This window comes from Dromaius novaehollandiae, chromosome 5 (genome assembly GCF_036370855.1).
Source record: "Dromaius novaehollandiae isolate bDroNov1 chromosome 5, bDroNov1.hap1, whole genome shotgun sequence".
Lineage (NCBI taxonomy): Eukaryota > Metazoa > Chordata > Aves > Casuariiformes > Dromaiidae > Dromaius > Dromaius novaehollandiae.
In genome coordinates, this window is record NC_088102.1 from 55,873,150 (window position 1) to 55,889,534 (window position 16,385).

Here is a 16,385-nt window from a genome sequence, read left to right on the forward strand (position 1 = left end):
GCATGTGTTTGCAATTCACAGTCCAGCCTACCTACCAACTTAATATTATGCATTTGCTCATTTTGTAATATTATGCATTTGCTCACTGCCTTCATCTCAGTTCATAACTTCAAAACAGGCACATTTTTCTGAGAAGCTCATAAGCTGACAAAGTCTTTAAACAAGGAATTAAAGAAATTCAACATCTCATTACTTGAGATACTTGCTTTAAACAATTAAAAGATAATACTGACTCAGAATAATATATATCACAAGTTCATACAGCTGAGACTAAGGAGGTTGAAGAGAGGCAGGAGGATCCAAGATATTATAAATACTTTACAGCATTCTGATTTTTCCTTTGTCTTTCCAGATTGCAAAATATACCAATGGAAAAAATGAACACTTGTAAGCAATCAGGAGAGCAAACTAAAAAACTAGATTTAAAATAATCCTCTTTGCACAGCAACACTCATTCATGATGTTCATGTATGCCCTAGAGATTACGAACACCCAATTACAGCTGTCTGAAAAGAGTACTCAGAAATGGAAAGGGAGAAAAAAATGCACAAATACAACACATATGAAATTCAACTTTTATTTTCCTGTTGATAAAACCCAGAGATCCCTCACAGCAGCAACAGACGCAGAAGTTATCTGCAAAAATGATCCCTCTTAACTTGTTCACATACTCAGTACATCAAGTGTGTAGGGACTGCATATTAAAACAGTACAGGCACTGCTCAGTAGTAACAAAGATTGAGTTTCTCGGTATATTTTCATCCACCCTTTCCATAATATTACAAGGTTTTCATAGTATTAAAGATGACTTTTAATGAGTTGTCTGTTTATTGGGAGTTTTTTGTTGTTGCCATTTAGAAACTTTTAATGAAATTCTACATATATAACAGCTTTACATCTGGATAAGCCCCCCCGTATTTTGTAGTATTTCACAGACAAACTGTATCCAAATGCTACAATTTGTAATAAAAATGCTACTGCATTTAGCAGTAAACTAAATACTTCTTTAGAGTAACAAAAAACACCGCTTTTGTTCAGTAACACAAGGGATACAGGTCTTAAAACACACATTTCTATCCTGTACCCATACATTTTTTTAATATATATATATTTCTCTCTCTCTAAAACAAATCTCTACTATTTTACAATTAAATTAAAACACATCCATGATTGGTCTAACTAGTCATTTTGGTCTCAATACTTCAAACATTAGTTGTTCCATAAAAATATACAATTCAACGACATGGTCCTATCAGTAACATGAAGCCTTTTGAAAGAGGCCTATGACAGATACTCAACCATGCAATTCAGTGCTCAATGTCATCTAACTGATAAATATTTATATTGCATTTTCAAATTATCAGCATCTTTAAAATCCAATTTTCTCTTTGCAGGCTCACCACGCTTACAAACATGCAGAAAGCAACCACGTTTCTCACTTGTCTGTAACAATCTTGTGATTATTTTTCCAATAGATCAACTGGCAAAGCACAAAACTCATGCTGTCTTATTTAGATCTTTACCCTTTTACTTTCTTTCATGTACTGAATTAAATTCACAGCACATCATACTGCTCCACAAGAAGAGACAAGAGATTAGCCATGTAGTAAGAGCTGCACTTTTCAGTGTAAGCCTCTAAGAATCAACTTACTAACAGTCATTAGGATGCAGTCATAGCTGCCTTGCAAGTGAACAGCTACTCAGTAGACAATCAAGTTAATTCTAGATATATACCAAAGGGTTTGGGCGTTTTTTTTTGTTGTTGTTTGTTTTTTAAAAACTACACAAGCACAGCCCTAAACCTGGTAGATTCCAAAAAGTGTCCTACCACCCAGAAAAACAGTTTCTTCAATATGGCATACAAAAACAATGCTTCCATCAAACACGCTTTAAGACAAGACATTAATTGCTTCTACCGGGAGATTTCCTTACTATTCACAGCATCATTCCATATCAAGTTTTATATGCGTGTTTATGCTACTACTTCTGCAGTACAAACGAGAACCCTCCAAATCAGAAGCAGTCAGTGATAAATCCCAGACAAGTTCAAATGTCAGTGTAGCTTGGCATATAAGCCTTAGAAATTTTTACTCTTACAAACATGACAGTAATTTAGGTACTAACTATTCCAAATCTTGCACAGTCACCCTTCAAGCGAAGATTACAACTGAACATACTGAAAGCGCAACAGAGGTATGACAATTAAGATGAATGTGTTTTTTAAAAAATAGCTGAAAGTCAGGGAAACATCTGGAATTCCTTTTGCACTGCATTAACATATTTTGCTTTTTTCTGAATACAAAAATACATTTAGAGTCAATCCGGAACTGCAATCACAATTATGTATTTTTCCCCTAACTGCTCCAAAATTAGTACAAAATAATATAAATTACAGGAATGATTGCTGCAAATTTGTAAATGACAGCTATTACAAAGTCATTATAAATGAACACCAACTGTAAATTATTTACAGGTGAGGTAATAAAATTTCCAGAGTAACGAGTTATGATTTAGCAGAAGTGTAAAAATAATGTACTCACCAACAATTTACAAAATCTAGTATCATTATCAGCTACACAGTAGATCATGACTAGGTTTTTGCAGTTGATATACAACATGTTCTAAGAAAAGTGCCAAAATCCTGCTACATAATCTTTGCTTCCAAAATCATTTAGCAAAAAAACCTGTGGATTCAGTTTTAAATAATGCCAAAACAAAGCAGGGTAAAAAAAGGATGTCAACTGTAGAAATCTCTCTTATTAAATGCCTTTGAAAAACCTGTAAGTTTGCTTCATGCTTAAAGGTTCTAACCTGAAAAAGATTTATAAAAATCGACTCAACAGAATTATCAACATGCATGCTTTTTCAGCATATTTTAGGCCATTTTAAAAGTACAGATTGTTAAACAGTGAAAACCACATGGAAACTGAAAACAAAACATTTTGAAAAAGGCAGTTTTAAAGAGTTAGGATCAGCTGCACAAAGTCCAGCCAGAAGCCAGTCACTAGTGATGTGCGCCAGGGGTTGATACTAGGGCCAATACTGCTCAGCATCTTCATTAGTGACCTGGATGATGGGATAGACTGCACCTCCAGCAAGTTTGCAGATGATACCAAACTGGGAGGAATGACTGGGCTGCCATTCAGAGGGACCTTGACAGGCTGGAGAAACAGGCAGAGAAGAACTTCATGAAGTTCAAAGGGAAGTGCAAAATCCTGCTCCTGGGGAGGAATAACCCCATACACTCCACTGGCTAGACAGCAGCTTTGCAGAGAAGGACCAGCAGGTCCTGGTGGACAACCTGACCATGAGCCAGCAACATGCCCTTGCAACAAAGGCAGCTGACAGCCTCCTGGGCTGCGTTAGGCAAAGCATTGCCAGCAGCTCCAGGGAGGTGATCCTTCCCCTGTACTCAGTACTGGTGGAACTACATCTGGAGTGCTCTGTCCAATTCTGTGATCTCCATGACAAGGGAGACATGGACTTACTGGAGCAAGTCCAGCAAAGGGCCACAAAGATGATTAAGCAATTGGAGCATCTGACATATGAGGAGAGGCTGAGAGACCTAGGATTGTTCAGCCTGGAGAAGAGAAGGCTCTGGGGGATCTTACCAGTGTCCATAAATATCTTACGGGAGGGCATAAAGAAGATGGAGCCAGACTCTTCTCAGTAGTGCCAAGTGAAAGGATAAAAGGCAATGGACACAAACTGAAATGCAGGAAATTCTGTTTAAACAAAGAACTTTTCTTTTTTTTTTTTTTTAAACTGTGAGAGTGGCTGAACACTGGACCAGGTTGCCCAAAGAGTCTGTGGAATCTCCATCCTTGGGGATGTTCAAAACCTGACTGAACATAGCCTTGAGCAACCTGCTCTAGCTGACCCTCCTTTGAGCAGGAGGTTGAACCAGATGATCTCGAGATCCCTTCCAACCTCAACAACTCTGTGATTCTATGGAAACAAATGTCTTTTGTAGCCCAGACAGTAGATCAACTGAGTCACAAAGCAAATTATAAAATGTAACAGGATATATTTTCTCTTTAAATTATTACATACAAAGTTAGTTTTGCTGCCTGCGTTTTGCTGATCTCATTTTTTCAAATCTTGACTCCATTTCTTCCAGAACCTTTGGTGTGTATCGTACAACTAATTTAACCTTTCCTTGAGCCGCTTTCAGCAGTTCTACTGCTTTTTCATGGTGTTCACCTTCAACACTCTGCAAAGCATAAACCATTAAGTATCATATTAGTAAAGAATATACACACTGAAGACACGGTTTCATCTTTTTTTCATAAAACTTCTGTATAATCTAATATTAAAGTACATTAGTTTCAAGGCTGCAAAAGGGTAACGTCATCCAAGCTCAGCATTTATCCTTCAGCAAATCACTAGGCAAGAGGTGATGACAAATATACTAATTAAAAAAAGTACTAATAAGAGTAGTACAAATCTTCTGGGTCAGCCTTATGCTGAATTATTAGATTCTGTATTTACACACAGTATGTGAAATAAGGAGAACACGAGGCAAGATGCCTAAAAAAATTACACTTAAAAAAATCAAGAACACTGATTATTTTTCTTTCATTATGAACTTTAAATTCAATAGTCATCTTCAATTTGCCTGATAAGCTACCTCAACTTATCTTGCATTTAGCTAAGGACAGAACCTACAGAGAACTGCAAGATAGCTGCCTTCTTGATATTATGCTGTGTTATGACAAGGCAAGAGAGAGCATACCAGATGCACCTGCAACAGAGCAGCTGCATACATATTCTTATCCCATGATAAATGCAAGGTATTCAAGTTAATTTGCCCCAAGCTGATGAAAAACAATGTAAACTCAACTAAACAAGAACAGATTAATACTTTCCTAAACCAATCTTGAGAAATTTGTTAGGGTTAATCTAATTATGATATTTGAGCAACAGTTGTCAACTACAGCACCCAAATATAAATTCCTGAATATCATACACTTTATGGGCAAAACTTATTTCTCTCAAACTTATCAAACACAATGATGTGACTATCCCAAGCCTACCTCCCACCAGTGCTATTAAATCTAGAAGGCAGGTGATGTACCTGTTGACTGGAGCGTTTCCCCACTACTATAAAGTTACTTACAGAATGCAAGACAACAGTTCAAAAAAAACAAGTCACTTCTCTTCTATTTTCTTCTTCAGAAAGAAATCTCCCCCACATACGCATTAAGCTGATAGGAACCCATCTGCAAACATCAGAAGGAAGATTCCTCCTCCGAGATCACTTTTGCATTCTCAAGCACATTTTATGCACTCCCTTACCATATTCTCACAATGGTACAGATGTGCATGCGCACACATACAGCCATTGTCAGCTGTACCAACAGTCTGATAGTCATGGTCAACTTTCCCGGGGTTGGGGGTGGAGGGTGTTTGTTTGCTTGTTTTAAAAGAGAGTTTGTGGGCAAAGAATGCCTCATCTCGGGACAGTTCTATACCTGCCCCTTGATACTTCAAAGTAACAAGCAGGTGAGGCCAAGGACAGCTGCATCACTGTGGCCATAATTTCTCCTATGTCTCCTGAAAAAGACAGTCGGATCAGGTAATAGTCAGAAGCCAAGTATGCCACAGAACTGTGCTAGCAGGTACCTTCCAGAGTACAGACGCCCAGCAAGTATGCATCTCTTTCATACGTCAAAAATATTGCTCTGGCTAGAGAGCACAGAACTTAGTTTGACCCTCAGTTTTAAAATAAAATTGGGTTCACAGCTGTAGAGAACATGAATTTTATGCTAACATACGATAAAAGCTTCTGAAAATAAAACCAAAAGTTTGAGAGCTGTTTATGTGTATTTGACAAACAGCTGCCTTAAATCAAAGCCCATCTATAGCCTCCCCTTTCTAGTAACCTCAAGTTTTTCTTTTTATTGTAACTCTCCAGAAGATCATTATTAAAAATAAACATCCGCAGTAACACTTAAGACATATACTCCTTAAAATAAGCTAGAAAATCTTTGGTTTTTGAAGCTCAGTACTTAAGTGAAACTATCACACCATTGTAGTTCTAACTTGCTACTGCTTTCATTACGCAGTAGCATTTTTATTGGGATAATGATATCAAAGACTCAGTTCAGTCTAAAGCAACATAGCATAATTTACTACTTACCTTAGAAGGTGCAGAAAACTATATTAAAACCTGCATCAAACTCAGATGAAAGAGGAAGCCGTAAGGGCACTTCACAAAACAATACTTTGACTAGATTTATATAACCTCTCAAAACCTGAAATATTCACCTAAATAGCACATCTCACAGTTTAGATAGATAACCACAGCATAATCCAAGAACTCTTATGGCACACAACTCTTTAGAAACCTAAGGCTGTTCTTACAAGAGGGGAAAAAAAAAAAAAAAAGAAGCAATTTTGCCCAGAGTAAAAGAAGACATCGAGCTGGTAGTGTACATATTCTCCGTATGCCCTCAAGTGGAAACAAACAGTTACTGCTACATAGAGTGAAAACCAATTCCTACCACTCCGTTTACAGAAAGAAGCTGGTCTCCACGTTTCAGGCCCCCATGTCTATCAGCTATACCGCCTGGGATAATTCGAGAGATATAGATTGGAGAATTTTGTTCTTTGCCTCCCATAATGTTGAATCCAAGACCTTCTTCAGTTTTTGGCAGTTCAACCACTCTGGGATGGGAATGGCCTTCACTGGCAGCAAATGCAGCTACGGTGGCCTGTAAGAAACAAGTTTTTCCTGTTTATAAGAAATTAAATATAGACCCCTTGGCTAGACACAGTAAGCAGGTAAAAAAAGTATTTATATTTCAAAGTATTTAAATATTAAGACAAATGAGATTAATCTAACATCATCATGAAAAAATTAAACACCCAAGAATAAAATTAAAATGGAAGTCTTTAAAAATAACAAGTCTTTTGTTATACCTTGTAATGACCCATTGCACTTATCCGTTTTACCAGGCAACTAGATAATGCCCTTCTGCATTTTGTTACATTAGAAGCAGAAAGAAAAATATTAAACTACTGTGTCTTCTCAAGTTATGATTTGGCTTTTACCTTTGCTGTTGCATTAGCTCTAACTTCTGGGCTACTGCTGATGTCCACTGTTTCATATACGTGTTCATACACCTTTAGGGACAAAACAACTTAAGTATGAAGAAAAACAGAGATCTTCTGCTTAGATCATATGACAAATTACCAGTTGTAACTTAAACGTGTAAATAAAAAGCCTAGACCTCGAATAAAAAAAAAAAATTACTCCCAATCCACTACAAGGTCTCAAGTGACAACTTACCATACCTAAACAAAACAACTCTCTCAACGTCTTTATTGCTCAATATATAATTGAGGCATATCTAGGTCTTAGCCCAAGCGCTCCCTCCTTCCACAGCATTCAGAATCTGTCATGAATGTAGAAGTGCTTATGGCTAGTGTACAAACCTGACTGGAGGTATGGATGACTGCCTTCTCTTGTTTGATTCAAGCTGGAACTCTTCAGTAAGGATGCTTGCAAAATCACTTAAGGACAGCCCTTCAAAGCTCTTTCCACAATCCAGCCCTCCCCTAAACACTCATAAATTGCTTCAACTGATGCACCTGACCAAACATCTTATGGAGGAGGAAAAAAAACCCCACAACACTGTATGAAAATACAGTGGCAGTAAGAATACTAATGCTAAGGATGTGCTTGCACTGAGAGCTAACTCACACCCACCTGCCAATCATTTGGATTTGCTAGGCAATAAACATATATTGTTTAACCGGATGAAAACATTAAGACAACTTCTGTGTCTAAAGCATTCCTGTTATCATCAGTGGTAGCACCATCAACAAAAACTATCACAGGGCATGTTCCATCACCTAAAATCTCCAAAAGAATATCGAGAATGAAGATGAGGAGGTGCAAAGTTACCATGATGCTGATTCTCAATAAGATTTAAAGAAGCAGAGACAATTCATGCTTTGTCCGTTCTTACATGCCAACAGGATAACAGTCTGCTAGCTGCTAATAAGGGCAAGACTCTCAAAATAACATCAAAAAAGCAACTTTTTTCTAATCCATTATTTAATACACTTACACTATCCCCATTTGTTTTCCTTTGACCTTTTCAATATAAGTCGTGTTCTGTAAAGCTTCATCAGTCAAACTCAGTTTTAAATAAGAAGAAAACAGATTATTGTACTGCATGCAAAGAGAAAAAAGCATAACGTACTGTTTTTTAACTCAAGGTAACTACTTATGTCAAGTTAACTCACCTCCCTCACAGCATTACAGAATTCACTTTGAAGGACCCTTTGCAAAGCCTGTAGTTTTTGTGGTGGCACTTCTCCACTTCTCTGTAATTTTTCCAGCAACTCAATTGCTCTGCATATATCTACAACAAAAAAAAAAAAAATACAGCACTAGTAATGAGAAATGGCTATTTTGTTTTAAACAAAAGTTAACAGAACAGCCCATGCGTGTACTTGTGTCTAAAACACGTAACATCCTTGAAACAACATACTAAAGCTTCATTTCTTCCACACAAGCATGTACCTACAAAACATTACAATAAACCATCTTACTTTTAGACTATCTTTTTTAGTCAATTACTACAGTCTGGCCTTATAACATACCCAGAAGCACCATTGCTATGTATATTTTTGAAGATGCAACCTAATTTTAAGTTTAAATGAGGCTGAAAATTTTCCTGATATATCATGTACACTCTCAACACTTTTCCGTACATAACTCCACAAATTAGCTACTGCATCAATATAATTTTGTTCCAGCCACATAAGATACCTTACACATGCTTACATTACCTTTTCATTCAAAAACTAGTTCAACAAAATACACTCAATGCTTTCCCTATAAAACAGCTGAAAATTGTCTGGCCTATTGAGGTAACAGTAGCCTACAACTATATTAACTAGACACCAAATAGAGCAGTTGGAATCACAGAAGTTGGATTAAAACTCACTTGTGTGTGAACATACTTCTTATTTCCCCTTGCTACTTCAACATCATCATTTTCTTAAAAGAAAGACACTATCTGTAATGTGGCTCATTTGTCAAAGTGCTCAGAGAACAATCCGACCCATTTTGATACTCTTGGTTGAGAATTCTGTAGCCTAGAATCCAGGACCAAAGCCATTTTTTCTAGTTCCTAGAAATTTGTTCTTAAAAAACAGAATCATCCGTATTCTCATAAATGCCTTTCCCCCCCTCCCGGCCCCGTAAAACTGAACTCCCTCTGAAGGATTCAATTCCAGCCCAGTCAAGTCAAGAGCAGCATCAAATGCATCAAACACTGTGACATGTTCTTGGCAGCTCTACAAGAGTAAAATACCACACATTATTTATCTTGCTTTTATTTCCAAAGTATTACAATAGTGATGATTCTGAATCACATAAGTAGAACAGTCTCTCTGAAAAGCAGATAGAAAGGATTACTTTCATTACCAACTAGGTACAAAGAAGCAGTGATTAATCTAATAATACATTCTACTATACCAATGAGACATAGATAATTCTGGAAAAGGATGAAGTGCAGTACATGGCTATGTCTCAAACACTTTACTTTCTTTTTTCAGTAGCTAACCTTTAGGCAACCATTTTTCATGCGAATGCATGGCTACTTGATGGCACTGCGTCAGCAAAGACGACATGGAACAGCCATGAACTCTTAAGGGCCAAAAAAGCTCAAGGAAAGAGGAGACAAGTTTGAGAATTTACATAAGAGGATGGAAAGACATTGCTTGGTATGTTCTGAAATTAAGGTGGAGCTCACTGGCAAAAGACAATATACAGTTACGTTCTGTCCACTTTTGTAAGGTATCAGTCAGCAACATCTTATAGACTACTACACTGAGATCAGGTGGCACAGTCACTTAAATCAGGTATGACTTAACTTCGTACATTGGTCGACCACCAGCACAGTTAAAGCTCTGTCTGCACCAGTCAGGGAAAAAATCCCTCATTGTCATTAAGGAAGAATATCAAAACAGTATTGCTACAGCACTGAAAGACTCATTCTTTTGGAAAACTTTATGAGAGTTAATGGTTTTACATGCCATGAGAACTAAGCATTTTTGGCAAGCATTATTCATGCTTTAAGAGCATCAGGTATCTAAAGCTAACAAATATCAAAAACAACTAACCCCAAGTCTTCAGAGAACTCATTTCCCACAAGCATGCATATTTTCTGCATGTACAAAGATTACAAGATGAAAAAAATGCTACTAAAGCTTTTAATTTCCTAATACGCATTTTGTATTGTATTTAAAACACAAAAGTCGATGAACAGATTCTGGTCACGTTTATTAATCTTTCAATCCTTTATGATGCAAATTCATGAAAATTCTTAGTAACCTCTACGTTCAGCAAAAGGAGTATAAATTCTCTTAATTTCACGAAGCCTCATACAGAACGTTTGCTTGAAGCAAAATGATCAACAAATGGAAGGGAGTTATTCACCTCCCTTGGCACTATTAGCACTTCTAATTCCTGCAACACTCCATATATTCATGAAAAAAGTCTAGAAGTATGTAAATTACAATATAGCTATCATTTAAATTCCTGCAGACAAACAACTGCTTCACACACACAGAGAAAAGAGTACCATTCCACACAGCGGTTCTCAAGTCCGAGAAATGTGGTCCATGAACCAAATAAAGGGGCAAGATGAGTGAACTCATTATTTAAGAGTTTGATTAGGATACGCATAACCAGCAAGAAATTGTAAAGGTTGCCAGTGACTGATCCAAAGAGTAGCAAAATACTAGAAATCAAGACTCCAGAACTCTACTTGCTAACTTCTCCCCCTATATGACTTCAATGTTCCATCAATAAACGAGATATAACTCCTACTTGGATCTAACAAGATCTGCAACATTTAATTACATAGGGTATTTTTCCCCCTCTAAGGTAGAATTTGGTAGTTTGGGAACCAGTTGCATCTTTCATAAAGCATAGTCTAAGAGATGGCACACAACTCAGCTTGCCAAAAAGTGACTACGATACACACAGTGTGCACAGACTGGATGCCTTTTGGACGAAACTAAACCAGAAGATGTACTTTCACCATTAATGTACATTCAGATCAAAGGACCAGAATACTGCTGAAAAGTAAAAACCCAAAGCAGACACACAAAGTGTGAAAGTTGGATCCTGAGCACCCTACAAATTGGCTTTTATTACACTGCACCTCTTGGTCAGGTAGATACAGGCAATGGATCTCATTAGCAGCACTTTTTTTCCCCAACAGTTATTTTGTTTTACCACCTTGGCAGGACCCAGTTATACTAGTCTGAAAGTGAAATGAGCATAACTTTCTCATACCAAACTAATGCAGCAAGGCAATGGTAAGAAAAGCGGAAGACTCACTTTATCCCAGCTCTATTGCTTTGTAAGAGAACTAAGCTGGCTGGAAACAGGTGGTAAAACATACTTTCTTCTTATAGCTGTACAGGGAGAAGAAAAGAAAGGGATGCTGATAGCTCTGTTGATCTAGGCTGCTTCCTCCTGAACTATTGCTTTGGATATGATCAGCTGATAGCTTTCTTCATGGTATTAACATCATAGTTTGCCAACTGTTCAGAACCATAGACTGAAATGAACACTACAGATTTCTGGATTTGATAGATTTCAACAAGAAATGATGCAAAAATAACTCCAGAGGTAGGTGATAAAAAAACGTAAAACTCATTGTAAAGCTGAATTCATACATCACTGAAAAATGGATTTTCTTTGAATCTTTTTGCCTTTTTTAAATTGCCTGTTCTTCACAAGTTTAGTGACCACAGGATACCATACTGAAGTCAAGAAAGGAAAATACACTTAAACTGAGAAAGAATGCAGAAAAACAGCAAAATGCCACCACTTTGTGCATGCATATGTGTGAAGAAAACATAGAAATGGGGAAAAATGCAATGTCCTCAAAGACACTCTTAAATAGCTACTTGTGCTGCTTCTGTTCAAATAGCCTGGATGCCTAAGGTGCATGTAGATTTATCACATATCACCAAACTAAAAGAATAACTTCAAAATGTTAAATGTTGTTTCATCGCTGCACTCCTGTGAATCTGGGTGGTGGCAGATACGATACAGCTTGGAGGAAAGAACAGAAGTGGAGAATTTTCTTTTGCCCTGATGGTAAGCATATGGTAACCCACTTTACATCAGCTCATTTCCTGCAGCATTCCCTCTTTTCTTATGCTATATGCCAACATTAGTGATGTTCATTTTCATGCTGACAATGATTCATAAGGTTATCTGCAGTCAACCCCATACAATTCACAGAGGTTGTTTATTTCTGTTAATAAAAGCTTCTGTAGCTTCATTATACAGACGTTATACTGTACTGCCTTTTTCTGCTTTTCTCAAAAACACCAACACGCCAGAAGACTTTAAATAGCTCCTTTGTTCCACTGATCCCTAAGTAACTCTGTGGATTTGTTTGTTTTCATGGATAGAGCATAGTGGCAGCGTAATGAAGTGGACAAGGATGCTGCCTGAGGTTTAACTCAGCAGACCTACCAAAAGCAACTAATCCACTGCCAAAGCAGCTGCTCTAATTAACAAGCTTTGCAGTAGGGAGGGTAGATGAGCTGTAGAGTGAGAAGCAAAGTTCTTACATAAGTCACTATTTACAGACCTTCTCTCACACATTACAACTGATTTAACTTGTGGAACAGGAAGGAGGAGAGACAAACAGAAGAACTAAATTCTGTGGTAAGCAACATGTAACGGTATCAAACACAAAAAGTAAGCATATAAAATACGTAGTTACACATCTACAAAGAACTATCTACCACGTGAGCAAAGATGGTGGGCCCAAAGGGAATGGCAATGGGAAAATAATTCATCCACATCACCTACATGTCACATAATTACTTTGCTTTTCAAGAATAGGATTCCTGATTCTCATTATTCTTTTCACATTCAAATTCCATTTTCCACTCACCGTTTTCCTAAACACACACATCTTAGTACACCACTGTTCATATCCGGATGTCCTCACAGAGCTGCTGTGGATTTAGCACAGCTCTGAAGAGCCGCGCTGAAGGGAATTTATTACTGTTTCATAACAATGGTGGCCAAGAGACATGGATACAGGTTACAGAAGAAACAGACGACTGGGTTTTGTATTTTATCCAATTCCATAATAATTCTACTTACATACTGCACAATATTAGCAGTACAACTTCAGACTAGAAATAAAAAGGTCAGGACAGACAGAAATGTGAAAGAGTTAAATAAATTCAGGAAGCAGTGTAGAGAGAGCCCTGCATAAGTAAGCTGTCCACTTAAACAAAAACAAAACAAAAAAACCCAAAGCAAAAAAAACCCCAAAAAACTATTACTAAGACGCACTCCAGCAAATTAAACTTAAGAATTTAGCGTTGATCGAGAGCAAGCATTCCAGTGAAGAGACAGAAACAAGGAGGCAGCAGGTCGAGGGAAGAGCTGGCAGAAGTTTTGACAGCAGTGAGGGAAGTGCGCACACCTACAGCCGGCCGGGGCGAGGCGGGCAGCGCGCCCGCGGCCCCCCGCTCGCAGGCTGGAGCCCAGCAAGAGGAGCCCAGCCTCGGGGGCTGCCGAAAGCGAAGCCAAGCGAGTGGGACCAGGCCACGCACGCACGGAACCGGGAGCGAGAGAAAAGACTTCCCGGGGCACCCGCAGCCCGCCTGCCCCCTCGCCATCTCCAGGGCGCGGAGAGCAGCTCCCTCGCCATCTCCAGGGCGCGGAGAGCAGCTCCGCCACCGCCACCCCGCGGAGGGCGGCGGCCCCGCTCGGCGACGGCTCTCGGCCCGCGGCGGCGGCGCGGCCCGGCACCGCGCCGAGGCCTCGGGGCCCGAGCCGGCCCCTCCAGCTCCGCCGCGGCACCGGGCCCGGGCAGCGGCGGGGCGAGAGCAGAAGGGGCTGCCACGGCCCGGCTCGCCCGCGGCGGCGACACCCGCCGCTGGGCCAGGGCCGCGCTCACCTCGCTCCAGCCGCACCGGCTCGCCTAGCGCCGCCATCTTCTCCTCGCGCTGGCCCCCGGGGAAGTGACGCAGCGCCGCAGGAAGGCGCGAGAGCGGGGCGGGGCGCCGCCAACCGCCCGCCTGCAGGGTGCGCCCTGGCCCGGCCCGGCCCCGGCCCCGCCCCGCCCCGCCCCGCCCCGCCCCGGCGCGTGGCCCCGGTAGCAGCGGCGCGCGCCGCCGGCCGCCATGTTGGGGCAGCGGGCGTCGGTTGGTTGGTGGAAAAGGGAAAATAACCGTCACTTCGCGCACGCTGCGTAAAGTGGCATGGCGGTGCGGCACACCGGCGCGTCCCGTGCCGGGGGACTCGCCGCGGGAGATGCCGAGACCAGGCGTCAGTCCCCGCAGAGGCGGGCAGTGCTGTGCCTGTGGCCTCGTGTAATGGCAAATGGCTGCTCTTCGCAGCGCGTTAACATGTACTGGCTGGAGGCACGGCAAATCCATCCCAGCATGTCCACTCCCCCTCTTTTAACCCCTTCTGAGGGCATAACCCCCCCTTCTCAGAGCATAACTCTGTAGGTTTGGCCTCAAGCTGGGCTGCACTTTGTTTTCTGCTTTGAAAGAGAATAGTTCTGTTCAGTCAGCAACAGGCCTTAAAGTGTCAGGTAATGTGACAGTGATGTAGTCTCCCCTTTCAGTGATTGATCTTAGTGCCAGTTCTCCCCGTGTGAAGGATGCTGCGTGTGCATTGCAGTGAAAAGGTCACAGGAAAGGAATTCTGCAGGTGAACAACGTTAAGTCCTCACAGACCTGCTTCGAGCGAGAAAAAATGTTTTAGCAGCTGGAGCTGTAAGAGCTATAGAGTTTCCGGAATGAAATCCAGATGTTCCTGTCACAGTGGTGTAGGATCTACCGTTCTGCTCCAAGTGATTGAAATTTTATATAGCCTATTCTGACTTTGCACAGATGAGCCCATGGAGAAAAATGAGTTTTAGGCAGTATTTCTATAATCTAAGGTTTTTCCAAAAGGCATGTGACGGGAATACACGTCTTTGGAGTAGCATTATTTTGACTTCAGTAGAGACTAAAGATGCAGAAGTTAAAGCAGCTGGCCTGCTTTCCTCTAGGCCTGCTGAATTGGACAACAGACTGTCATTCAGACCTCTCTGCTCTAAAATACAAAGTTATCAGAACAATAAAATCTGAAAACAAATTCTGTGTTGTGCTTCCACTGTCTGTGTCATAGCACCATCAGACGTTTTGCTCCAGGAATCTGCACTGAGTTATAGCTGTGCACTGGTGAGCTGTAGGGAAAAAAAAAAAAAGTGGTTTGGGTTTCTGGTTTATGACCTGCGAACAGTGTTGTTAATTACATAGTTGCTTGTTTTTTGTTTGTTCTTTGTTCCCCAAAGGGAACTTACTGCCTCTGAACATCTTTTACTTGAGAAAGTTAGGTCTTCTTTACACTAGAAGTTCTGTGAATAGAAGGAAAACTAGCAGAGTTACAACCTTACAAAATAATGGAAAAGAAGCAATGGAAGCAACTGCTTATTCTTTTCAGTGTTTGCTTTTTCATAACACCTGTGGAGCTCAACCAACTGAAAACTATGTAAGAGAAATGAAACTTTGATATATAATTTGACATTGCTGTCCCTTTTAATAAAGTTGGCTTGTACATCTTTTCCGTATCTTACAGGAGAACCAAAGAGTGATAGGCTTGATACTTTAATGGAAAAAGAAATGGAATGCCAATGGAGGACCACAAAGGAGGGAAGGAAAATAAAGGAACAGACTATACAGAAAAAGAAAAAAGTATGCATACCCATTTACTTTTTTCTTTCTGAGGTAACATTCAGCACATTTTTTCCTAACTTCCAGATTTTTGCAGTGGGGTCTAAGCTAAAAAGCTAGGCATTGCTATGCAAGAGTTATTTTAGTGCATCAAGGAAATTACTACTGTATAAGTCATAAGTCTGATCCTGTCCCAGAAGAATGGAATGAGTTTAACTGCTGAGTCTATAACATGCTATGTTTTGCCCAAGAAGAATAAAAAGCATAGGTGGATACTGACAGCTTCAAAATTTATGTGACAAAATATTTGTGCCATCCTAGTCTTGAAATCCCTATTCTGGCAAGAATTTGGAAGAAAATAAAAAAAAAAAAAGCATATAATCAAACAACACAGAACAGCAAATGAAAATTTCCATGTCAGACTCTTATTCTGAGATGTACTATGGGTCTCAGAAGTGATTCCCAGAGAGTGGGGGGTACTCCTCCTGGATGACAAAGAAAATGTGTTTGCACAGGAATGACTGAGAAGCACATAAGATGTAAACATTAAATTTCACTCTATGTATTTTGGTAGCTATAAACTTCACTTTATGTATATTGCTAACTGTAAGTATAACGAAATTACTGCTTTAAACTCCATTGGCTGCGTC

The 16,385-nt window shown here is 39.9% G+C and overlaps 1 protein-coding gene across 2 annotated transcripts; it reads right to left on the bottom strand.

Moving 5' to 3' along the window:
- Positions 1–563: 563 nt before the first annotated feature.
- LIN7C (lin-7 homolog C, crumbs cell polarity complex component) lies at positions 564–14,087 on the bottom strand. Of its 2 annotated transcripts, XM_064512878.1 has the most exons (6): positions 13,968–14,087; positions 8,257–8,375; positions 7,057–7,128; positions 6,507–6,716; positions 4,054–4,213; positions 564–3,161 (listed from the first exon to the last, which is right to left on the bottom strand). In XM_064512878.1, the coding sequence occupies exons 1-5, from the start codon at positions 14,002–14,004 to the stop codon at positions 4,058–4,060; spliced, it is 594 nt and encodes a 197-aa protein (XP_064368948.1). In that variant the 5' UTR covers positions 14,005–14,087; the 3' UTR covers positions 564–3,161; positions 4,054–4,057. The 2 variants fall into 2 exon arrangements, with proteins under 2 accessions (XP_064368948.1, XP_064368947.1); XM_064512877.1 differs by having other exon boundaries at positions 564–4,213.
- Between the last annotated feature and the right edge of the window lie 2,298 nt (positions 14,088–16,385).